The following is a 26475-nucleotide window of genomic DNA, read 5'->3' as shown; positions in this document are numbered from 1 at the left end:
TGTGGTGCTTTGAGATGTAATTAAATGTCCACGCATTTTTATCTTTGATTTGGTAATTTAATATCACATCACAATTTTATTTTCAATAAAAATCGACAATGACCTCAGTTTGCTAAATTAAAATATGCAATATAATAGAAGTGTGGTGCTTTGAGATGTAATTAAATGTCCACGCATTTTTATCATTGATTTTGGTTAATTTAATATCACATCACATATTTTATTTTCAATAAAAATCGACAATGACCTCAGTTTGCTAAATTAAAATATGCAATATAAAGAAGTGTGGTGCTTTGAGATGTAATTAAATGTCCACGCATTTTTATCTTTGATTTTGGTAATTTAATATCACATCACAAATTTATTTTCAATAAAAAATCGACAATGACCTCTAAATTAAAATATGCTAAATTTCTTAATATCTTGAGTTTTTAAATTTTACTAATTGTTGCATAATATATGGAGTGAGCAATGTATAAAAACGTTTATACATAAATTAATAATTCGAACTTTTTTAAATATATTATATTATTTCATGTGAAAGCGAAATACATAATGTTAGAAGGATTTTTATGTAAATTTGAATTAGGATAGGCCCTGGGGATTATTTTGGATTAGGATAGGATTTTTATGTAAAATTTTTGAATTAGGATAGGCCTGGGGATTATGCTAATGTTAATCGAATCTGGAACTGATTATAACAAATATATACTTCAGTAGATATAATAGATATTCAATCGAATTATTCATATTTTTTCACTACACTTTTGTATTAATTCATCAATTTGCCAGCATAAAAGTGCGAATTATGGCATGTTAAAGCAAAAATGTAATTTTTTTTCGAAAAATTTTTTGTATGTTTAGTTTTTTTTATAATTTATTTCTCGACTTTGTATACACGTACATTAGTCATATATATTTTATAATTAATCTTTACACTTTCATTTTATTTGCTTGTATATAATTGTATAGTGCACTATATATTCTTTTCTTTGGCAATAATGTTATGAAATTGGTTGAGGGAAAGATTTTTTGCCTTACTATTATCTCCATAGTTCTTGCCTACCATTTTCCCATTTTTTGCACTCCATAATGGCGTGCTCAGCATCCGCCTTAGTCGCTCCACCCAAGCAATAGCAATTAGAATCGATATTGATCCCAATTCTACTTAGGTGAAACGGAGTGTATGTAAGGTTAAATTTAGTTTACATAATGAAGAACAATTATCGACAATCAGTAAAATCGTCATACCAAGCTCCTGATAGGTATTGCTTCTTGCATTGTGCCGTAAAATTTACCTTTGTTTGATCTGTTTGAAGCATGATAATCCAATTACCATTCTTTGCAAATCTTTGCTTTGCAGTAATTTTTATGTCTTTATAGGATAAACCATCCTATAGTAACTATTGCATCCTTACCGGCTTTTTCCACGTGGCTTTTCCCTTTTTCACTTAAAATTTATTTCGCAATTTTTTACTATTATTTTATTACACTTTTTATTAATTTATGAATTTTGTCAACATGAGATTGCGAATTATGGCATGGCATGGTAAAGTCATGTAAAAGCAAAAATCTTATACAATTCATTTTCGATAAAAGCTTTTTATATTTAGGTTGGAACCGCAATCGTTTTTTCTGGAAGCTACATATAAATATATAAATACTTTACAATGAAACATTTTTTTATAACATTTTTGGAAGTCATCAATAATCGCGTTTTGGATTTCACGGAAATACCTAGTCTTTTTATTTATTAAGGCTGCCTTCGAAGTTGAATGTGGTATATCTCATCTTATTTATTAGATCCCGGACTTCAGATAAATATTTAGCATCGAGTCTAGTAAGTAATAATTGATACTTTTCCTTTTTTTAGTGATATTAGCTGACACAAATGCTTTTTTTCTACTAAGATGAACCAAAATCTAGGTTGTTTGGAATGAAGTCTGGAATATGTAGCTTATGACCAATGGTTTTATCCTGTTTGCATTTTTTTATTTTATTGATATATTATTTTCATATCTACCAGACAGAGGTGCCTGGTATAAGAGATATAAAACAATTACCATTTTATATATATATTATATATATATATATATATATATATATATACATATCGTTTATGCCTATTTCATTCCACATTTATAAGCCTTATATTTAAATATCTTTAAATATCTCTTCAATATCTTTTATCTTCAATTTCTTTATAACATTTCTTTATTTTTTTTCAAGTTTTTTTCATCATCTTGATTTCGATGGGAAGTTTATTATATATTTAACTTAGAGCTTCATATGATATTTTCTCTCATTTTCTTTTTTCTATTATGTTCAATGTGAAAATTTTCATATTGTCTAGTGTAGTGTTCATGTATATCTTCATTTATGTCTATTATTGTACTTGTTTTTATTCTGTTGTATTTCATTTTGTGTATTAATTTGCATTTCTCTATTTTATGGATTTTGTGGGTGTTAAATGTGGAAAATTATATAATATTTTTATGGTTTTATTTTTATTTTTTGTGCGTCATGTAGTTTAGCTTTATCTGCTTGGCTTCATGTTATTATTTCATATAAAATTATGGGCATTATATGCGCTTAAGGATTAGTATCTCATGTTTTTTGCTGAAAATGTGGATCCTTTTCAAAGCTCCCGATAATGCCGCTATTTTTTTATTTTATTTATATGTTCTGTCCATGTTAGCTTTTCATGTATTGTTAGGTAGGCCCATATATTTTATGTATTCCACTTCTTCAATCTCTATATTACTTATTTTAATGTTTATTTTAATAGTTTTCTTACATTTTTTTTGCTTGAAATAAATATATTTTGTTTTTTCAATAATAATCGTTAATTTATTTTCAATTAGCCATTCCAATTTCCGATTTCATGTCTGTTTTGTTAATCATTGCTTCTAGCAGTTTTGCTTCTAGTATTTTGTCTGCATAAACTATGGCATTATCGTCGGCATATATGATGTACATTTTCTTTATTTTTTTCCTATTGAAGATTATTTGTATAGATGAGGTATAACAAAGGCCTTAGTACTGAACCTTGTGGGACTCCACAGTTTATTTTTCATCCTCACTTGTCACGTCACCAACCTTACAGCTTTTTCTGATAAGAAATCTTTACAAACCTTGTGACAAACCTTCTAATGCCAGTTCTATTAGTTTAATAAGTAATATATTGTGATCCACTATATCAAAAGCTTTTTTTAAGACAATAAATATCGCTACTATGTTTGTTTATTTACGTTACTGTTCTGCGTTGTTTTCGTTCCAATGTCAATGGTCACCACTTTCGTAAATATAGTGATTACAAATATATTTATATTTTAAATATTGTTTTATTTTAGAATGACATTTTTAAATTCAAAACATACCAACTCATTTATTGTTTTCCGTTTCATTCTTTATTTCTGTCAACGCCTGTCCGATGACTCCCACAATCAATAACTCTGTGTAAATAAAAATCCTTCCAAAAAATGTTTGTGCAAAATTGATTGGTAATTTAGGAGTCCAGTTTTATCGGTTGTAACCTTGTCGTCGCCTATATGTAAGAGTTGTATTGAAAAAATTTCATTGAAACCATCTCGAAGCATCGGTATATGCATGTTTTTGTTTTTTTTAGCTTTGTATACAAGTACCAGGGGCGTAACTACCGCCGTATCAGCCGTATCAATGATATGGGGCCCCCGGGCCCAGGGGGCCCCCAACGAGCGTTAACAGAAATTGAGAAAAACTTTTTATTTATTTCACAAACGACAAAGTCAAAAAATCAATTCATTTTTATTGTCGGGATAACCTACATCGATTATCGGCATGTTTTGCCTACGGGGTTTCCCCGTTTAAACCTCAATAATCAAGGAAACACCCTCTATAAACAATGTACAGTTATGCGTACCCAAAATACAATGATATGTTGACAAGCGACGAACGAACAACAGGGATTTCTTTTAATAAGTAATATTTTTTACAACTGACCCAAAATGGACAAGAAGTACAACATTTGGTACAGAACTAAAGACGTTAGAAAAAATACAATCATATGATAATTCCCAGAGTTAGTCGAAGGTTTTATATATTGAAAGTGTTTTGGTTTAGTGGTGATTTGTGGAAAAGTGTTAGTGGTGATTTAAAGAAAACAATGAGTGAAAAGAAAAGAGATTACGCCAGCGGAGCTATGAAACGAAAAATTGAACAGAAAAAAAGATGAAGTCATAAAAAAATTGCCAAAAATTTCTTAAATCGAAAAAATATACACTTTTTTGGCAATAGCAAACAACGCTGGTCAATGCTAAATCAAGATTCTTCCGAGGAATATTTAGTTACACTTAAAAGGGTATGCCCTACCAGATGGTCTTCAAGGAACGACGCCTTATTAGCAATAAGCAAAAACTATTTATTAATAGTAAAAACTCTGTATAAATTAAATTTAATTTCTAAAAAAAAGATGAACGTGAAGAATGTAAGAATTTAATTAACCTTTTAGAAAGCTATGATTTTTTAGTGCTCGTAACATTTTTTTCTTTATTTTTTCAAATTATTAATCCAATTTCGAAAGCTCTACAGAATGTGAGTAATGACTTACAACAAACTAGCATACTATTAGGAAATCTTTTAAAGAGTCTGCGCGAATTGAGGCATGAAAATTCATTCATTATTTTGTTAAGGAATACTAAGGATTTAGCAAAGAATTGGAATATAAAAACAATTTTTAAAAACAAGAGGCGGAAGATAACAAAGCGATTTTTCGATGAGTTATCACAAGACAAGAGAATTTTAGACCCTGAATCATATTTTAAAGTAAACGTTTTACTATTGCTATTTAGATATTTTAATTTCTCAAACAAAATAAAGGTTTCAAAACCTTTGTGACGTAAATAGTATGTTCAGAATATTGCAACCGGAAAAACTCATGTCTTCTTCAAATGAATAAATAATAATTGCTTCCGGAAAACTGACGACAAAATACTGCGGTAATCTTTGCGATCAATTGATAGCTCTAAAAGCATGCTTAAAATCAGAAATCGAAAATATTCATTCCATTAAGGAACTCGCTGAATTATTATTAATAAAATTTAATAGTATTGCATCCAGTTTTCCGGATGTAATAACAGCTTGCATTTTATTCTAACCCTTCCAGTTACAACCGCAACTGCTGAAAGGAGTTTTTCAAAATTAAAATTAATCAAAAATTATCTCAGAACATCAATAAAACAGGAACGTCTATCAGACCTGTCTCTATTGTCCATAGAGGCAGAAACATTAGAAAAACTAAAAACATCATCAGCTATAAATGACTTAATAAATCAGTTTGCTGATAAAAAGGCAAGGAGAGTGAATATTTAATTTTAGTTACTTGTAAAATATTAAAAATAATATTCGATGTATATTTGAAAATTTGATAAATAAATGTTCTTTTAATTTTATTAAATGAATTTATAATCTTTTTATGTTTCTTTAAATTATGAAAAATCTTTAGGAGGGCCCCCAAACCAATTTTGATATGGGGCCCCGCCAAGGCACGTTACGCCCCTGACAAGTACATTAGTTAGATACATTTTATCAATCAACTTTATAAATTTTATTGAATTGTATATACGCATACGTGCATATTCTTTTTTATTTGTCAAAAATATTATTAAATTAGTTGGGAGGAAGAATTTTAGCCTTACTATCAACTTTTACAACATTTTACCACAATTGGGATGATTTTATGCAAACTTTGATCTCATCAGCTTTTGTTGAATATAATTTGATAGGAGTATTTGTTGGAAATAATTTCAAAGAGATTTATCAGAATGTTGAATTAAATTATTAGAATGCCAGAAAATAATTCGTATTCGTTTTCAATATTTTATTCTATTTTAACTAAGGTGGCCATGTGTCTCTGATTGGCAATAGCTCAACGATGAACATGTTTTCAGTAAGACCGATATCATCACACCCGATTATTCTGTATTTTTTAATAAGTAAACCATTCCTCGTTTCCTTTAATTTTTACTCCATTGAGCATGCATTTGGCGCATACATCCTGTTAATTATTTTTTTCAAATGTCGAATACTAGCATATACTATTCATGGTAACGAATACGTTTGCTCAATTTTAGTACCCAAGCAATTATTTTATTTTACAATTTTTAGCTATCAGATTTGAATTTAATTTTTAAAATTTCGCACATTCGCGTTGACGTTGATGTCACCTTATCGGAATATATTAATTTTGTATCCATATACTTAATAAACGGTATCATCAATATCTCAATTATCATAGTATTCATCATCAAGTGATTGAGTCATGTGATCTTTGCAGTCATCACTGATTATTGAAAATTTGGCTTAATTATCTTTAATTAAAAATAATTTTCTGTGATTTTTTTTCTTACTTGCATATTCTCTCGCGATTAAAATATACACAATTTTCGCGTTGACTTTGACGCTACCTTGTTTGAATACATCAATATCCATTATTCTATTTATCAGATATAGGGGAGGTTGGACACGGTTGTGCCACTTCTTCTGATCAGCAATAATTGTATCACTATACCAGTTATCTGGGAGTAATGCAAATTAAACTTGAATTTGGTAATTTGAACATTTGTCTACATGGAAATATTGAAATAATGTCCTTAAATACGATAGACTAGTCATAAAATCAAATCCTATAAAAAAGGGCAAGTATCATAACCATCGTATTTTTAATAATTTTTATGAAAGTTTTATTAGTGCAAAAAGTTTAAATACGACATCTAAAATAATCATTGTATTTATATCATTTATATTATTGTAAGTTCTAAATTATATATTTGTTAATAACCCATATTAGCTGAAGCATTCGAATATATACAACATTAATCACATAATTTAACGTAATCATTTATTTTTGAAAAATAATAATTTACTAATATATTTTTGAAACCACTAGCTTTTGTGTCTACAAAAATTTAATTCGACTCTTCATTGTAAATTAACAATAACCAGTATCTTCACTAATTTTTAAATATTTGTACCACAGATATTTTTAGTATTTTAGAAAATATAAATTTTCCAAACATAATTTTGAAATTACGGAAAATGTTTGAGCTTTTGAAAACATTACCATTAATTTTGTAATCAATATCATCAGAACATACAACATTTATTACGAAAACATTATTTATATGTTACTTATTATTGTTATGCCGTAATATACTATATTGAAATTGCAATGGATCTGTGCAATTAGTCAGATTGATATTTTATTAGGATGTTTTTTTTTAAATCAAGTACGTTAAAGATTTTGCAGATATTTAACGTAGCTTTTGAGATTTACAGTTTTTGCATTCAAGTCTATCGATAAACTCACATATATTAAAAATCAGTGTATGTAAAGTTATTTATATTTATTTTTATTGTATCTGAAAATTTTGTTAAAGGGCATGTTTTTGTAAAAAAAATTGTGTACTCATACATTTTGAAATAAAAGTTTTTTAATAATAATTTTGACTTTATATATACAATCGCAGTATATTGTAGAATATCCTAACTTAGTTTACTATCCATAATTATGTAAATTATTTTTGCAAACTTTTAAGCTTCCCAGGTGACTGTGAAGAGTCTGAAAAATGACCCTAGTTATTATTTATAATTTTATAAGAAAAATGAATATGGAGTATTTTATTATTACCATTTATTACGAGTTTGTTAAATATTATATTATCATGATAATATTAATGTTAATAATAAAATTAGCAATATTATCCAAACATTTGATATGTAATGTAGTGTAACATTGACTCTTCCATAATTTACTAAATTTTGCTTCATTTCAATCGCTGCATATTGGAAGGAAACAATTCATGTAATAGCCAATATTCTAAATTTGCACACAAATGTGATATTAAATTTAGATGAAAAATTCTTGCTCCAGGAGAAAAACTTGAAAGCAATAAGTCCCAAGAAAAACTGGCATCGAATGCAGCAGTATTAATTTTTACTAATGATGAGTCTCGAAATCGCAAATTCATCATCATTCAATAATATATAAATATATATACACCTCTACAATTTCCTGTAGCCAACGCATTTTATTCTTCTTACGTTTGATTGCAATGTTAAAATAAAGTAAAAAAATAGTTAAAGTATTGTTAAAATTTTATCATAACAGATTATTTTTTTAGATCAATTGTAAATGATTAAATTCATATAATTTAATAAAGATAATAAATATTTTATATACGTAGCGAAGCGCTGTTCTTCTATAATTCTCTGTTGGCCATGCATTTTATTGTTGTTCATCTTAACTCTTGTATTTTTAAAAGTTTTTTTAATAATAAATGAATACCTATATGACAAATTTATAAAAAAATATTCAATTATATACAGTATTTTTAGTACAGTAATAACATATTAGAATTTTACATAACAAAATTATTTTGATTTGCCATTTTTGCGAAGGTATTTTACAAATACCCTTGCATCTGTATTGAATCTAGGTAAGTGGCTATTATTGATAAAAGTAAACAATACTAAATAAGCCATCGTTTTCATTTTACTATATTTACTAGTTTATAAATCAACTAAAAATATTCTGATTGCTATTTTGTTCAAAGAATTTAAAACAATTTTTGCTTTACCCTGACAGAAAAACTTGAAAGTAGCTAGTCACAAGAAAAACTTGCGTCGGGTGCAACGAGCTTTAATATAATAATATAAAAATTTTATGTTATACTAATGATGAGCCCCGAATATTCAATATTATTTAATTAAGAAAATATATAAAATAGAAAAACTGGCGTCGGGTGCAACGAGCTTTAAGATAATAATATAAAAATTTTATTTTATACTAATGATGAGCCCCGAATATTCAATATTATTTAATTAAGAAAATATATAAAATAGTTTATATATATATATATATATATATATATATACATATATACCATCTACAATTCTTTGAATATTTTATTCTTTTCACATATAACTGCAATGTTGTTTAAAATTTCAAAATATTCGTATAATTTAAGTAGTATAAAAATTTTGTCATAATAGCAAATTGAATTTTTCAAACCGTTTTGAACTAATACAAATTTAACATAATTTTAATGAGGCAATTTAAAATACAGAAGATATTTTTATTAAATACTTCTATAATTCTTTTTATTCAAAACATTTACACATTCAATGCGTTTGATTTCGGGGTTCTTTAAGATAAATCCAAAAAATAATGAGAATTATTTTGAGAATTTTTACATAATAACAGATAGAATTTTTAAAAATTTAACCTAATTTAATGATATAAATAAAAAATACTTTTTATACACATTTCTACAATAATCTGTAGTTAAAAACTGTATTTTTATTCTTCTTATGTTATATGGCAGTTCAGACTAAAACAAAATATTTATTTATGTACTTTGAAAATTTCATCAAATCGATTGTTAATTTATCATAATTGAATAATGGTAATACAAATAGTTTTTATATATCCCATCTATAGTAATCTGTAGTCAATACATTTTATTTTCAAAAAAATAATTTAAAGATTTTGAATTTTTTATCATAATAGCTTATTGATTTTTTTATTCCGTTTGGAAATGATTGCAAAATTAACCTAATCCAATGAAGGAGGTAATACAGAAAATAGTTTTTATATATACTATTAAAAAATTATGGACTACAAATTATTGTAAAAGAATTTCTACATTAATTTGTAGTCCATAATTTCTTTCCCCTATTCTGTAATGATTTCCTAGAAAAAGCCATAAAATAATGTACGTATTTTGAAAATTTTATCAATACCAGATTGAATTTGTTATAACTTTTTGAAACGATTGCAAATTCATTTATAAATTTAAACATCATCAATGAAAATTATTCAAAATCTAATTTTAGTTTATATATGAATATAACTACTTCCACGATTCTATGTAGTCAATATATTTTTCTTTTGACGTTTGATTGCATTATACTTCAAAATAAATCTAAAAAAATTATTTTGATAAATTTATCATAATAAACAGATTGAATTTATCAGGCCCTAATTCTGGCCAAGATGATTGAAATAAAGAAACTTGACTCTGATTTGTTCACTTTTTTATTTCAATAAAAATATGATATAAATATAAAATAAACTTTCACTAAAGAAGCCTTTACGAGGCAATCGTTCAGCTGTCATGAAATAACAGTACTTAACCCAATTAAATGTAATTACACGCGTTTAGATCAGAATATCAATGTCAAGTTTCAATGCTAAATAGCATATATTATGGAAATTGATTCATAAAATAACTAAATATAACTGTTTTGCAATAGAATTATATATAATCAATTTTCTTTATTTTTATTGTCATCGGAAAAAAACATAGAGTATTTCTTTCAATCCTCACTCGAAGGACTTTGGAAAAAGTCAGCGAACATGGCTTACACATTCTTCTGTAATTATTTAAAATAATATTTTGTTGTTACAAATTTACTCTCAAAAGTGTTGTCAAAAAATCAACTTTATGCGGTGGTCATTTATAATAAGAAAATTTAAAGTATGTTAAGAAGTTGTGGTGAAAATTAAAAATTTACTTATTGAATTTATTTAGAAAAACTAATTGGTATCCGCTTTGAAAAAAGTACTATTCCTCTGTATAAGTAATTTACAAAATAAAATGTAAACCAACTTTATAATAGCTATTATAAGCATTTTAACAGCATAATAAACAACTTTTATTATATTTTAGGTTAGGTTAGGTCCGCGGGTAAAAAGGTTTACCTACGATATGTTACAAATTTTTCAACCACTATATTTGAAAGCAGAGGGAAACTAGTGTAACCAGTCCTAATCAACATTTCTATTAGAAGATAAATGGCAATGTTTCAAAATCGATAACAAAAGTATTTTTTTTTTGTTAGTTTTTTTTGTGAGCACTGTCGTTTAGTTTTCGAAACCTTAATATAATTTTTAAGTTTACGTCATTAAATTGTTTTATAAAATGTGTTGTAATTTTAAGTAAGTAAGATTCAACAGCTTTTTTATGTGACCTCTACAAAAGCTTACACGTGGGTGGGGTAAAAAGGACTAAGTGAACCTCTTTACCCTGGCGTATGTGTAAACAAAGAAAGATAGTAATTTAAGTCAAAATCAGCAATTTTACAAGAGTTAAGAAGCATAGTTATACCAACTCTGCTCCTGAACATTTCTGACAAAATACCAGATCAAGGTTATATACAGTGTTATCTTCGTAAAAAATGTAGCCATGAAATTTGTATTTTGCGTAGGTTGGATAATGTAGCTATTATTTTGTTAAATCCATTCAAAATTAAAAATAAGTAAGAGTAAGACTGTTTGCTACTTGGCCGTCTCAGTTTAATCCGCCTATTGGGCAAAAAGGACCAGATGACAAATTTTTGAGAAACAGCAAAAAACACATTTTTACAATAATGAATTAGCAGGGACTTTTACTGTACAATTAGCAGTAGTTTGTTTGATATGTGTTATAATTAGTTTGGTTATCACAATTTAATTGCTCAAAGCCATATTGGACCTTTGAGTCCCCCACCCTTCTCTATATTATTTTAAAAACACCTGGTTCTAAAATGTATATGTTAGAAACACTATTATCAGTACGTGTAAATTATACCAATTTTGAACAATATACTAAATTTGTCTTTTTGCCAATATTTGTTATATGTTATAATTAATTTGAATTAAATTATTATATTTGACTATGTATTGCGACTTAGTAATTTTTTTTCAGAGTTAAAATTGTTATTGATCTTCTTTTACGAGTGGAAACCATTTTTAGCATTTTTAAAAACGCTATTCACAGCATTTTTACTTATATTTAAATTTTAATTAAAATTAATATTAACTTATTCAGACAAATAATTACCATAATGGAATAATTAGAAAAATATGTACAATAATTAATGTATGACTTCAATGAATTAGAAATCAGAAATCGTTATTAGGCAAGATTGAATTGTGTGACCTATATTTCAAAGTCATTTAACGAAATGCAAATATAATTACACAATTTTGAGCATTAACTTTGATAATCTCTTTAGATTATAAAAATAATTGTTATATGCGATGATAAACATTGTTATGGATCACTTTTAATTTGTTGAAATTAAACTTGTCAGATATGTAAGTATGAAAATATTTTTTTCTAAATTTTCACATATTTTTAGATGTCAATTTCAATTTTTTTTCAAATTGTAGATAATATCCCATTTAATTAAGCAAGTAATACTTATGTAATTATACTATGTAATTTACCTACAGAATTATTTATAGAAATCTTATATTGAAATGCCTTTGCTGGATTATAAATGTAGGTAATTTTTCACATGTTTTGAAAGTTTGATAAAAACAATAAATTATGGAAACACCCGTGAAGCAGAACTGAGTTTCAATATAATAATATTCTATCATAAAAATTATCACCATTCGAAAAACCCAATATTTTATATTTAAGATCATAAAACAAAGCACACAACTTTTAATTTGATGTTCAAATATTATGTGTTAAAATTATATAGTATTAACATAGGTGTAATGAATTTTTGGATAAAATATTATTATCATATAGGTGCATTTATAGAAATAAGCAAATGTGTATTACCAATTTCATCAGGAAAAATTTAAATATTAATAAACGTAGAAAAAAACAAATTGATGAAACTGATTTTGCTGCCCAATGTATTCCCAATTATTATTTTATAATTTATGCTTTTTAAATTAAATGTAGATTAATATTTCATAAAATTTTTACAAGATTTTTTTGGCAAGAAAAATTTAGCATTCACTTTATTTTAGTCTCGATGAAATGTTTCTGAATGACAATTAGGTATTTTATTAAAAAAGTTTTAATGAAGTTTTTTTTAAATTTTGAAACGTGAATAACTCTAACTTGATTGAAAAAATTTATCCGAACAAGTATATTTTCTGTAAATTGGTTGGCTACATATATATTGAAATTGTATAGTTTGAATATTTTTTAAGTAGAATTTTGTTTAAGCATTTTTATTCTTTAAAGATATGAATTATTATATATATTTATGACAAGTTACCAGTGGCAAATAAAGCATTACTTTATAAAAAGAATCTGAGAAAGTTTTTGAAACCTCTTAAAACCTCTACAAATCATTTAATGCTTCATTAGTTTTTACATTTAGAAAATGATATTAATTTTCCTGATACGCTTATCAAATTATCACTTCCATACGTGCTTTTCAATGATTCAATTTTATATTTTTTTCTAAAACTGATAATTTAAAATTACTACAGTTACTTTAAAAAACTAACAATAAATATGTATTTGAAATATTGTAAATAAATATTAAAATTATTAATTTTGAAAACACACTATTTATATGTAATTTTTGAGAACTTTATTTATAAAGACATAGTTTGGTATATTAGTTCCAGCTTTTATGCAATTGTTTATTTTAACTTTTGATTTGTAAAAGTTTGTTCAATTTATAAATAATATATGACAAAATTATAAAAAATATTTCGTACAGCGACAACACTCTAAAATTTTTCAATAAAAATTATTTTAATTTGTCGTTTTTGCGAAGGCATTTTACAAATCATTCTGCTAGAGTCTAGGTAATTGGCTATTATTGATAAAAGTATACAATACTGAATAAGCCGTCCATATTATTTACTGATTTTTAGACCTAACTAAATGTTTTGTTTTCCTTTGTTTTAAATTTTTTATAAAATTTTTGATACAAATGTTAATCAAGTAGTGTTAGATAATTTTGCTTAAAATACAATAAAAAATAAAGGATGACTTTGCATCATCCCTCTGATGACCAAATAAATATGCATGAGATAAATTGGTTCAGAATTCTTTTTTTTTTAATTGTTATAAAAATATTTTATTACAATTAGTCATAGCTTCAAATCGATAAAATATTGGCATGTTAATTTTAGGCGTCAACGTATCATTTTTATAGAATATCTATGCTTTTACTTCATTTTATTTAAAAATTACGACAATGTTTCAAAATCCCTAACAAAAGTATTTTCTTTCATTGTTAGTTTTTTTTTTGTGAGCACTGTCGTTCAGTTTTCGAGACTTAAATATAATTTTTAAGTATATGTTATTTAATTGTTTTATAAGGTATATTATTAATTTTAATTTAGATTCAACAGTTTTATCCTGGCGAATATTTAAACAATAAAAAATAGTAACAGAAATATTGTGTTTGCAAAATATGTAAATTGAATGAATAAATTTTGCGTTGAAATTGATTTCTATAATTATTTTTTCTGTTTAGTATATTAATTTACTTTTGACTTTTGATATTGAACGTTTTGTTAAGTTTTTTTTTTGAACTTGTCTATTGACTCGTAGCTATATCACATTTAATAAAGATCATTATGAATGTTTATTTTATCAAAACACGAGTATATTATATATATATTTTTAAAATATAGCCATTTTTGCGTATGCATTTTGTAATATTGATAAAAGTACAAAATACTATTTTTTTTAATCAGTTTTTTAAGCCATTTTTTGTTACATCTCTTAATAAGATCAAGTAATATAGATGATTGTACTTAAAATAGAATGAAAAACAAAGGCTAGTGTTTTTTCTAGCATCACTTTTTGAAAATTGCAATATTTTTTACACTATTTTATTTTTAAAAATATTGTATTCGCAAAATATGTAAATAATTGAAAGAATAAATCATGCTATCCTACTGGTATACTGGTTTACTTGCAGCTTAATATTGAAGTTAACATTTTATCAAAATTTAAGTTTTTTGAAGACGTATTGACGTCGAGCCATATATCATCTTCAATAAAAATCAATATGAATTTATTTTCATTAGTTTATTAGTTTATTATATTTTGTTTAAAATAATTTATTGATATTTTTGTCAAACATTACCGTTTTTGCGAAAGCATTTTGCACCTGACCCGAATTTGATAAAAGTATGCAATGCTGAATAAGCCGTCCTTTTCATTTTACTATATTAGTAGACCAATTAAAGACATTTTTTATATTTTTCTTAATTTTTTCAAATCAATATCTGCTACAACTGTTAATGAAGTATCAAGTCAAGTATCAATTTAAATGTTTATTATTTTTAGTTTAACTTATTGATATTTTCGTCAAATATTACCGTTTCTGGGTAAGCATTTTGCTTATGGATCAAAATTACTGAAATCCAAAAGTCGAAAATAATAAAAATAGTAAAATTTTCATTTTACTATATTTGCTTGTAGACTAATTAAAGCTATTTTTTAATTTTTTAAATCAATATCTGCTACAGCTGTTAATAAGTAATAATAAATAGTTTTGTTTAAAATACAATAAAAATAAAGGATAGTGTTTCCATAAAAATGGCATCATCAAGATGACAAAATGAAGATGCTTGAGATAAATTTGTTTAAAATCAATTATTATAAAATGTTTATGAACAAAACATATTATAGTTATTAAGGATAACGTTAAATATATAGACACAATAATTTTTGTACTTTTTTAACATAGCTATATTTTTTAAATTATTTCATTTATAAATGTGAATAACTTAATCATATGAGTTTTGGATCTATAAAGTAACACTTTATATCGATAGCAATGAAAATATCTATGTTTTTTCTAAAAAATATATCACAAGTATCACTTACTTTTGCGAACATTATTTATAAAATCGCTTGGTTTTTTAGTTCCAGCTTTCATGCAATTTATTTTAACTCTTGCATTTTTAACAATTGAATATATTTTTGAGTATATAGACAAAATTATGAGAAACCTTACTAACTTATATACAATAATTTGCGAAAAAAAAATTAATTTGTTACATATCATTTGAGATGAGTGTTCATATGAGTGGCAAGTATTGATAAAAATATACAATACTAAATAAGCCATCGTTTTCATTTCACTATATTTACTGGTTTGTAGACCAACTGAAGATATTTTTTTTCTACTTTTTATTTAATTTTGTTTAAATCAATTTATGCTTCAACTCAAGAAACATCAATAATATAAGATAATTATGCTTGAAATAAAAGATAGTGTTTCCATTGATGCGCCATCCATATTTTTGACCCCAAATAAAGATACATGAGATAAATTAAGTATTTTACAATTGTTATTTTTAAACAAAATATGTGAATAATTTAATGATAAGTTTTTAGATGTATAAAATAACACTTTGATAGCAATAAAAGTATATATATTTTTTTCAAAAAAATATCACATATATCAATCACTTACTTATCTCTAGGTCTAGGAGAACAAAAATTGCTATGCACACACAAACAAACATTTTGCACTTTAGCTGTCCAGCCAGCATTATTATTTTAATTCAGACTCTTTGAATTATCAAAAAACACTTTAACGAATCCACATTTATTATAAAAATCAGTGTCTTCTATCACACTTCGATGCACTTGGGTAAAAAACCGATTTGTTTGTCTGCAAACATAATGAATTTGAGCATTTTCCTGTCATTAAAAAATTCGGTAAATCACAAACAAAAAGGCCATCGAACCGCGGCGGCGACGAACTTGTCTTTAAAACAGTTTTTGCCGGTTTGAAAAATAAATAATAAATTATTAATATATTTTTAGATTATATGGAATGATAATGTTATCTGACACTGCGCACTGTTTCAATGTTTTTTAATGAATGAAGATAGCAAACGCTAACGTTCGCAAGACCCCGCTAATGATTTTCAATATTTAAATAACCTCTCGGATCACTAATACTTGATATTAGTAATTTGATAATAGACTGGCAGCTGGTGGAAGCATTACTTTTTTATAATTCGTCTTATATAGATTGTTGTTTCTATATATATATATACTTTGAAGCAAGTTACTTGATCTTCCCGAAATATGTAAATATAATCGACTTAATCAATAAAAAATAAATTAATTTATCAGTGATTAAAAGTATTATTAAAAAGTGAATTTATTGAAAACGAACAAACTCGTTAACCCGGAGTATTTTGTGAAAGCAAATTTTCAAAGATCAATTTTTATAATTGAAGCAGTTTCCGTAGGACTTTAATGGTTTAGTATGTTCATTAAGACCAAGTACTGTATTGTTATACCAAGTAAATCGTCTAATTTTAATTGTAAAACAAACGCAAAAAAAACTACTCATTTTCTCAAGCTTTGATAAATTTATAAAATTAAACTACTTTTCGTAAGGCCGTAATATTTCAGTAAGTTCTATAAGACCATGATATATATCGCCAAAAAGTTCCATAAAATAAAATAAAATGTCACTTAACATCTCTATGTTATATACTTAATATGTTAATTGTTTTTTATCAAACTTACTACTACTATTGCAGTTTTATTAAACTTACTATTTTTCAATAGCCGTTATTTCATAACTATAGGCCAACGGAAGACCAGTGGTCAATATCTAATAAATATGCTTAATATAATATATATAATAGAAATAAAATGTCACTTAACATAGAGATATTATATACATTATAAATTAATTGTTTTTTATTAAACTTGCCAATATTAATTTTTTATTAAACTTCTTACTATTTTTTAATAGTCGTTATTTTAAAACCATAGTAGGTTAGGGCCAATAAATTTGATTGACAGTAATGACTCAATCCATTATTTATATATTGTGATTCTTGATTAGCGCTAATTTGTAGCTTTTTTCTTCTTTATTTTAGACCATAGTCTCCCAAATTATAAGGTCTATGTTTGAAACACGATCAGCAAAAACGTTTTTTTTTTGTTGATATGCAAACGTTATATGTAAAATTTTATATTTTAATTTAAAATAGGTCTAACTTTGTAGCTGTCTCTAATTTTTGTAGTACTTGGTCTCTAAAATACTCTCTTATCGAATAAGAATTCTATTTTATTTTGTCCGAATATTTTTATTGGCTCTAAACATTTAGATACCAAATGCGGAGGTCAATCACCGACCAATATTAAACAAATTTTCTTAAAACTGTCAAAATTTAATATGAATTTTTATTCCCAAATATACATCAAAACACGTTTCTAACTTAATATAGCTTAATTATGTAGATACTCCGGTGTGAACTTTTTTCATATAAAAATGTTACATATTTATATATTTTTAACAACCTTTTCAATTATACTTTTAAATTTCATTTATGTTTTCAGAATTGGAAAATTTTTAAGGCCAAAATCAAAGTATATAAAAATTTATACTACTGTTTAATGATTTGTTTTTTGTGGACTTTCTCGTAAATACCTGTCTAGTCTATGCGATCTATTTGATTGCGGGATATCTGTTAAGTTAGAAAGATAAAAATTGGAACATATAACAATAAAAATTTATATTAGAATAACTAGGAATGTAAAATTAGTAAAACTTAGGCTGAATATAAAAATTGAAAACAACATCCATTTATCTTACTTGTAAATAAGTAGCATCTGACAGGCATCGAAAAATTAATGAAGAAATATATAGTTAGAAACTATTTAGTCATATATTGATTTTTATTAATTAAAGAGTACTCAATTAATTACTCAAGTTTATTTATTTATATTTTTATGTTTCTAATTTATTTTTTTTTTGTTTATATTTTTTGGTTCTACGAGAATTTAATATAATATAATTTTTGCTACCATTAAATATTTAAGTATGATATATTAATATGAATATTTTACAATTAATATATCCATACAATCAATTTATAGCATTAAATACAGTGTGTGTATCAAAGTTGTTGTTAAATGTAAATTAGTTACATGCATTTTTAGAGATTTTTTTTCAATTAAATTCATTTCTATGAAAATACTTATTTAAGGTAGTTAAAAAAAATATTCATATAAGTTGTTAAAGTTGTTAATAATAAATATTTAGTTATTACTTTTCTGAGTTCATTAAATGGTGATCAGCTCTCCTACTATGTTCAGCAGCGATCTCGTTTTGATGGGAAAATTTGATCAGGGGATTTTCTGTATCTTCTTTGCTCGTATTATTTTAAAACGGTGCCAACGACTTTGATGGTAATTCCTGAACGTATCTATATTTTTTGGAAAAACACTAATGCATTTTTCTGGAATGTGAATATTTTTAAAGTGAATAATATGTACGCTTAGACGATTGAAAAGAATTTTAAAAAACGTGCAGTTTTTTGATGAATTAGTTTGTATTTGTGTTTTGTATTCCTAGCCAGCAGCATAATAAATTAAATGATAAATTAAATGTTTAATTTTCTTACTACATTTTTTTTTGTGGGACATACAAAACTAAACTACTATTTTAGACTATGAAATATATATTTTAAAAGTGTGGTCTGTTATAAAATATTTTTTAATTTTCCGTAGGGTAAGTTATTGTAATTGTCCAAAAATCAAAATTGAAAATGTTTACATTTCTTTACGTTTTGAAGGTTTCTGAACATTTTGGCATACCTTAGATAAAATGGATATGTGTGTGTGTGAGTACGTATGTATGTATGGATGCAATTTTTCGTCCATCGATTCCAATTGATAGGGAAATGTGCTGATTAGTTTTTGACAAAAGTGGGTCCAGCCGTTTCTTAGATACGGAGCAAAAATGCGGAAAATAGAAATCGAGTTTTTGAGAGAACGGAGCATCCAATTTGAATGTTCCAAAAAACATTCAATTTGTAATGATGGAAAAAATAGTGATTAAATTTTGGCAAAGGCAGATCCAGCCGATTCGGAGATACGGAGCAAAATGTTCATAAAATGGCAGTTTTTGAGAGAAATAAATATCCGATATAAATTATTCAAAAAGCTTTCTGGTTGGGTTGACAAAACGATTGTTTTTGCGAAAAATAATTTTATTTTTTTTTTTTCGAATATCGAAAATAACTCAGAATCCGTACGGGAACTAGTATCACTAGTTTCATTTTTATTTTAAGTCTTTTATAAATCGAACTAGTATCACTAGTTTCATTTTTATTTTAAGTCTTTTATAAATCGAATGTTTTTAAATACATAAATACATTTATGTAGTTGTTGAACATTGTAATTAATTTTATATTTTATGCAAAGGTGTTTGTTGAATTTTTTTTTTTTTAATCGACATCGGATATTATTATTACATAAATCTTTTGAAATCGTTTATCAACGATTTGTATTTATTGGAATATATAGCATATATAATATAATAGTATAAACTAACTAAACAAGAATAGTAAATACTTTCAATAAAATAATAGATCAAACTCAAATATTTTTATTATTTTTTAAATGACAATAAACTAAATTTTATGATTTATTAATTAATTTTTTTTGCTATTTGTTAAAATATTGTATTATTACTATAATTATTCTCAGTTTTACTTCAAGTAAATTTATCTACATAAAATTACAAGAATTGTGGTTTCATTTCATTTTCATTGTGGAAATCATTTTTTATTACATTATTATTAAATCATTCTCTTCAGGTATTTATCTTTTAGATAAAATATATTTATTTAAGGCGTATATACAACAAACATTCATTTTTTGCATATTCAAAAAGGAATTTGATTTTTAAAAAAGATTTTGAATGGTAAACCAAACTTTGTTTTTAATTTTTGCATTTTTATTATATATCGCACCTGTTGTATACGTTTTTTACTTGTATTTTATGTGTGCAAAAATAACAATACATTTTCGGGTAAAACAAAAACATCAAATAGAGAAAGTTAAATTCTATTTAAATTTGTAATTTGTGAAGGTGTTAATTGATGACACTGAAAAGGAAAACGGCATGTCATGTAATGATGTTTTATTTAGATGATTTTAGAGTTTGTATATAAAGATATATACTTATTTTAGTGATAGATCAGATTTATATTTAATTTAAATGTCTGAAAAATAAATTTTTTATCAAAATATGTTAATTATATTTTGTTACATAAACTTACCATCTTTTAGTTTTCTGCCAAGTGTGCATTTTCTTAAAAATTTACAAATTACAAGAAATAAAATAAATATACAAAATGAGCAGAGAGTAGTATAAAGTGAGAAGTTAATTATATAAGCAGAATTCTTGTAAGAATTGATTGATTCAATATTTTGATTTACTTTTGTGGTTGAATATGTAGAGTGAATATAAGTAAGAAAATATAAGTTGCATTAGTTCCGTTACTTGACAACATATAGTATTTTTATAATTTTTTATATAAAATTTCTTACTACGTTTCTATTTCAAATCATTTTATAACAATAATATACATCAATAAATTGAAAAATACCAATAAATTATAGTCGTTTATAAATCAATATTTTAGATTAAATATAGGTAGAGTCTTATATATTTATCATCAAATGAAGTTTATCAGGGTAATTGATTCAAATGTATAAATATGCATACAATTATAATTAAAATTATGACATTAAAAATTCATGAAATATATTTTTTATATTATTATCTAATAACCATTAATTCTTATTTTTAATGATTTTAATTTTAATAATTACACGTGCAGCTTTCCACTTCAGCATAAATCTTAAATGTATTTGATTAACTGCACTTTTAAAAAGTATTAATAATTGAAATATTAGTTAGTATTTTTGCGTCATTTTTATCATATATTAGTTACCGGTCAATCTTGATTTTGTTATGAATTGTTATTTGATTATAAATGCAAGTATTCGCATAATTTTTTACTTGAATTCCGGATAGAAATTTAAACGTTTAAGAGCTTTTTATATGGAAGAATGGGGCACAAAGTTACAATTTAACTTTAAGTAATTATAAATCAAAGGAACTATATCACAATTCATACTACATATCAAAAAAACAACTATCGAACTATATTCAGAAATTTCCAGTTAAAACTAGATTTGAGAAATGTATATTTTTAATAATTTTCCAAAATTTGACATGTATTCTTTTTTACCCCATAAAATAAATGGGACACCCAGAGACCAAACAAATCAAATGTCGCATTTGATTTTAAAAGAATTTTACGATATAATAGCTACATTTTTCAATCAACGCAAAATATAAATTTTAATTATACATTTTAGGCAAAAGTAACACAGTATATAACCTTGATCTGGCATTTGGTCAGAAATATTCATCAGCTGATTTAGAATAATTATTGATTTAATTTGTTTTTTGGAAAACTGTTTCTTGAACTGAATTTTGTGTTTTATTTAATATTTTAGTTCAGTTGCTCTCTTTTTTTAAATCTATTTCTAGAAATAGAGAAAGTGGATCAAAGAACACGAATTTGTTGCCTTAAGGTTTCACTACACTCTAACAATATTATATGCTATTTTACAATATATTGTATGTTTTAATAGTGCACAAGTTATCAAATACTTGTGAAAAAAAGTTCTAAGTCGATCTAAAAAATGTGTTTAGGAATGTTGGTTAATAATGATGAAAATTGTATTTTACAAATAGACTGTTGTCAAAATGTGAGCTGTTTCGATTTATTTTGTATAAAATTTTAATTTGATGTTTTTTTTGTTTTATAGTTCTTGAAATAACTAGTAAAACGTACTGTCGTTTATTTTAAATTGGATAATCTTACTCTTCATATCACAAAAAACGTCATTTTATAATTTTTTAAATAACAATTTGTTAATATTTTTATGGGCATTATGGTTTTCTTTTAGACTACTATCGAATTTTCTAAACTTTTACTTACCATATTTTCTCAGAATATTTGAATGATTTAAAAAAAATCATTTAGAGTTAATTTGGGAATTACGATTTGAGATTATATTATTTGTTAAACCACAAACATGTTAAATAACTATTTTTATTAATGTATTTTCTGTTTGTGTAACCGTTACCATAAAAGTTTTTCACAAAAAGGAATTTTTTATAATTAAAATGTTATTTTACTATTTAATTTATATGTTATATTATTTTATTCGTTTGTGATATATTTGATTAGTACATAAATTCAAAAGTTTCTGTTATTTCAATTTTTCTTCGTTTTAAATTATTATTGCAAATTTAATTTTTTTTAAGAATTTTTTATTTTTTTAAGTAAATATTATGACATTCTATATTTTTTCTATAAAAATATTAAAAAATAATTAATATCAGTATGAAAATCGGTGTTTATAGAAATATTTCAATTATATTTGCCTTCGACATATTTTACTTATGTTGTTACTATATTTTATTAATGCCTCTTTATCTTGTGAGAAATAATATAAAGTCGCTTTCAAATGAATTTTCCATTTGCAAGGATAATAAGTATTTAGTTTTAAGTATTTATTAGAAGAAAGCAATAGAAATATTTAATCGCTCATCGTTGTCTTTGAAATTTTTAAAAATTGCTCAGAGATTTATGTCGATATCTTAATTTTAAACTTTTTATATGGATATCTATCTATTTATTCACGAATTAAGTTTAATAATGAAATATTATATAAAATTCGACTTATGTATTCATATAGCATTTATTTATAAATTCAAATGTTGCAACAATTTGTTTCAAAGTACATTGACCACCCATTAGTTTTATCCAGTAAATTATATGCAATTATGGAATTATGGATTTGAGAATTTTCAAAGTAAGGAATAATTGCCTCCTTTAATTTTGTCTACGATGATTTGCTATTTGTGAAACAGGAAATTAATTTTTACTTGTTATATGAAAAATAAAACTATATTGTTAGAAGAGTTTTTGTTTCGTGCAATTTTTACTATTTGGCTGCGTAAATAAATAATGCAATTATATCAAAAATATTTTTTTAACCTTTTTTAAATGAATATTACCAATAAGTTTAATAATTTTGAGGAGACATGTAAAACTGTGTTTTTACGTCTCGATGATCATTTTTTGCTTTTATCAAATAATTTTATAATAATGCGGGGCAAATTGTTTAGTCTATCTACCATCATGAGTGTCAAATCAAAGAAAAGTATAAAAAGTCAAAATTTTATTTGAAGGATCTTGATATTTTGAAGCAGAACTCCTCCCGAACAAATCTTTATATTATGAGTCATATTTTCGATATATACTAGTTTAATTCAAGCAACTTTTTTCTATTGATCTGTAAAATTTATCATTAAAGTCTATCCAAGCTACATATCAATTTATATAATTTTTTACTGACTTTTTTTTAAATTTTAATATTATAGGGTTTAATTTAAAATCGATGATACTCTTAAGAAGCAACAAGCTCAGCTATAATAATCTTTGTTACTTTTAAAGTATTAAAATTTTTTAGAGTTTCAATTGAAGGGTTTAATTTACAATGTTTTTAAGAGAGAATAATCTTAAACAAAAGCGAGCTAAATTATAATATTTTACGTTACTTTTTTCTGCTATAGTCTTATACTAATATTTTTGCTATTATACTAGCATTCATCATAAATCACAAATATCATAATATAAAGCAACTTATTTTATCGATATGTAAGAATTTATCATAAATCCAAACTATATATCGATTTTTTAAAAAATTTATTAAAATCAATATTAATTTCAACTTTCAATATTAAAGGGTTTATTTTACAATGTTTTTAAGAAAGATTCTTAAAAAAACAAGCTAAATTATAAGAATTTACGTTACTTTTTTCTACTATAATATTATACTAGTATTTTTAAATTAAATAGTATTTAATTTAAATTACCATTATATTGTCAAGCATGTTTTTCTATGGATCTGTGAAAATTTGTCTAAAATGAATGCATCTAATCTATATATCATTTTTTTTAAATTTGTAATAAAATTTATTTTAGTTTCAACCTTAAAAGGTTTATCTTGTTAAAATGTTAAACAAGCAAAATTATAATAATTTACTTTATCAGTTTCCTATTATAGTATTTTACTAGTATTTTTGTTTTATACTAGTATTTATTATAAATTACAAATATCATATTTTATGCACAGGTTTTCGTATGGATCTTTAAAAATTTGTCATTAATGCACCCAATCTTTGTATCGATTTTTTTCAATTTATAATAAAATTTATTTCAGTTTTAACCTTGAAAGGTTATAATCATTTTTCGTTATCATTTTCCTATTATAGTATGTTAGTAGTATTTTTCTTTTATGCTAGTATTCAATATAAATTACAAATATCATGTTTTATGCTTAGGTTTTCGTAAGGATCTGTAAAAATTTGTCATTGAGGCATCCAATCTATATATCGATTTTTTTAAATTTATAATTAAATTTATTTTAGTTTCATTTTTAAATGATTCAAATATTAAACAAGCTAAATTATAATCATTTACTTTATCATTTCCTTATTATGGTATTTCACTAGTATTTTTCTTTTATACTAGTATTCAATATAAATTACAAATCAAATATCATGTTTTATGCATAGGTTTTCGTATGGATCTGATAAAATTTGTCATTAATGCATCAAATCTTTATATCGATTTTTTAAATTTATAACAAAATTTATTTTATTTTTAATGTTAAATGGTTTAACTTGTAATATTTCAAAAGATAGACTCTTAAACAGAAACAAGCTAAGTTATAATTTACGTTATAGTTTTTTTTATTATAATATTATAGTAGTATTTTTCCTATTGTACTAGTGTTAATTATAAATCACTAGCAAGCATCTTTTTTCTATTAGTGAGGCTTTGAATTATCAATCCAATCTATAAATCATTTTTTTTAAATTTATATTAAAAAAAATTTGAATTTCAATATTAAAATATAAAACTTACGATACTTTGGACGAGAATCCCTACAGCAGAAGCACGTGAAATTATAATTATTTAAGTTAATTTTTCCTAGGACAATTTATCTTAAATGCAACAATCAATATTTTTTTCGATATTCTAGAAATTGTGATAAATATAAAACATCAAATTCGACAGTGCTAATTATTTAAATAGCCAATGGAAATCCAGTAAATTTACGTTATACTTTTTTTATTATAATATTATAGTAGTATTTTTCCTATTGTACTAGTGTTCATTAAAATCACTAGCAAGCATCTTTTTTCTGTTAGTGAGGCTTTGCTATTATCAATCCAATCTATATATCATTTTTTAAAATTTATATTAAAAAATTTTGAATTTGAATATTAAAATATAAAACTTATGATATTTTGAACGAGAATCCCGACAGCAAAAGCACGTGAAACTATAATTATTTAAGTTATTTTTTCCTATGACATTTTATCTTAAATGCATAAATCAATATTATTTTTGATATTCTAGAAATTGTGATAAATATAAAAATTCAATTTCGACAGTGCTAATTATTTTAACTAGTCAATGGAAATCCAGTAAATTTACGTTACACTTTTTTATTATATTTTATAGTACTATTTTTCCTATTGTACTAGTTTTCGTTATAAATCACTAGCAAGCATTTTTTTCTTCTTTGAGTGAGGATTTGCTATTATCAATCCAATCTATTTATCTTTTTTTTTTAATTTTTATTAAAAAAATTTTGAATTTCAATATTAAAATATAAAACTTACGATATTTTGGATGAGAATCCCGACAGAAAAAGCACGTGAAATTGCAATTATTTAAGTTACTTTTTCCTAGGACAATTTATCTTAAATGCATATATCAATATTTTTTCGATATTCTAGAAATTGTGATAAATA

The 26475-nt window shown here is 24.5% G+C and overlaps 2 protein-coding genes across 2 annotated transcripts in view; one reads left to right on the top strand and one right to left on the bottom strand.

The window, feature by feature from the left end:
* LOC113373654 (serine protease 7-like) overlaps positions 1 to 16499 on the bottom strand; it is a 127036-nt gene extending 110537 nt beyond the window's left edge. The window contains exon 1 of the mRNA XM_026613938.1: positions 16219 to 16499. Coding sequence (XP_026469723.1) covers positions 16219 to 16297 — 79 coding nt within the window. The 5' untranslated portion in view covers positions 16298 to 16499. The remainder of the gene's footprint in view (positions 1 to 16218) is intronic.
* Positions 1 to 26475, top strand: part of LOC113373653 — a gene marked incomplete in the record, with an annotated part of 118503 nt that overhangs the window by 48515 nt on the left and 43513 nt on the right.

The sequence above is a fragment of the Ctenocephalides felis genome, unplaced genomic scaffold, assembly GCF_003426905.1.
Source record: "Ctenocephalides felis isolate EL2017-DRISC unplaced genomic scaffold, ASM342690v1 CF-g0.4_SCAFFOLD_01604, whole genome shotgun sequence".
NCBI classification, from domain to species: Eukaryota; Metazoa; Arthropoda; class Insecta; order Siphonaptera; family Pulicidae; genus Ctenocephalides; species Ctenocephalides felis.
The sequence above is the reverse complement of the archived record's forward strand: the minus strand, read 5'-3'. Positions and strand labels throughout refer to the sequence as shown.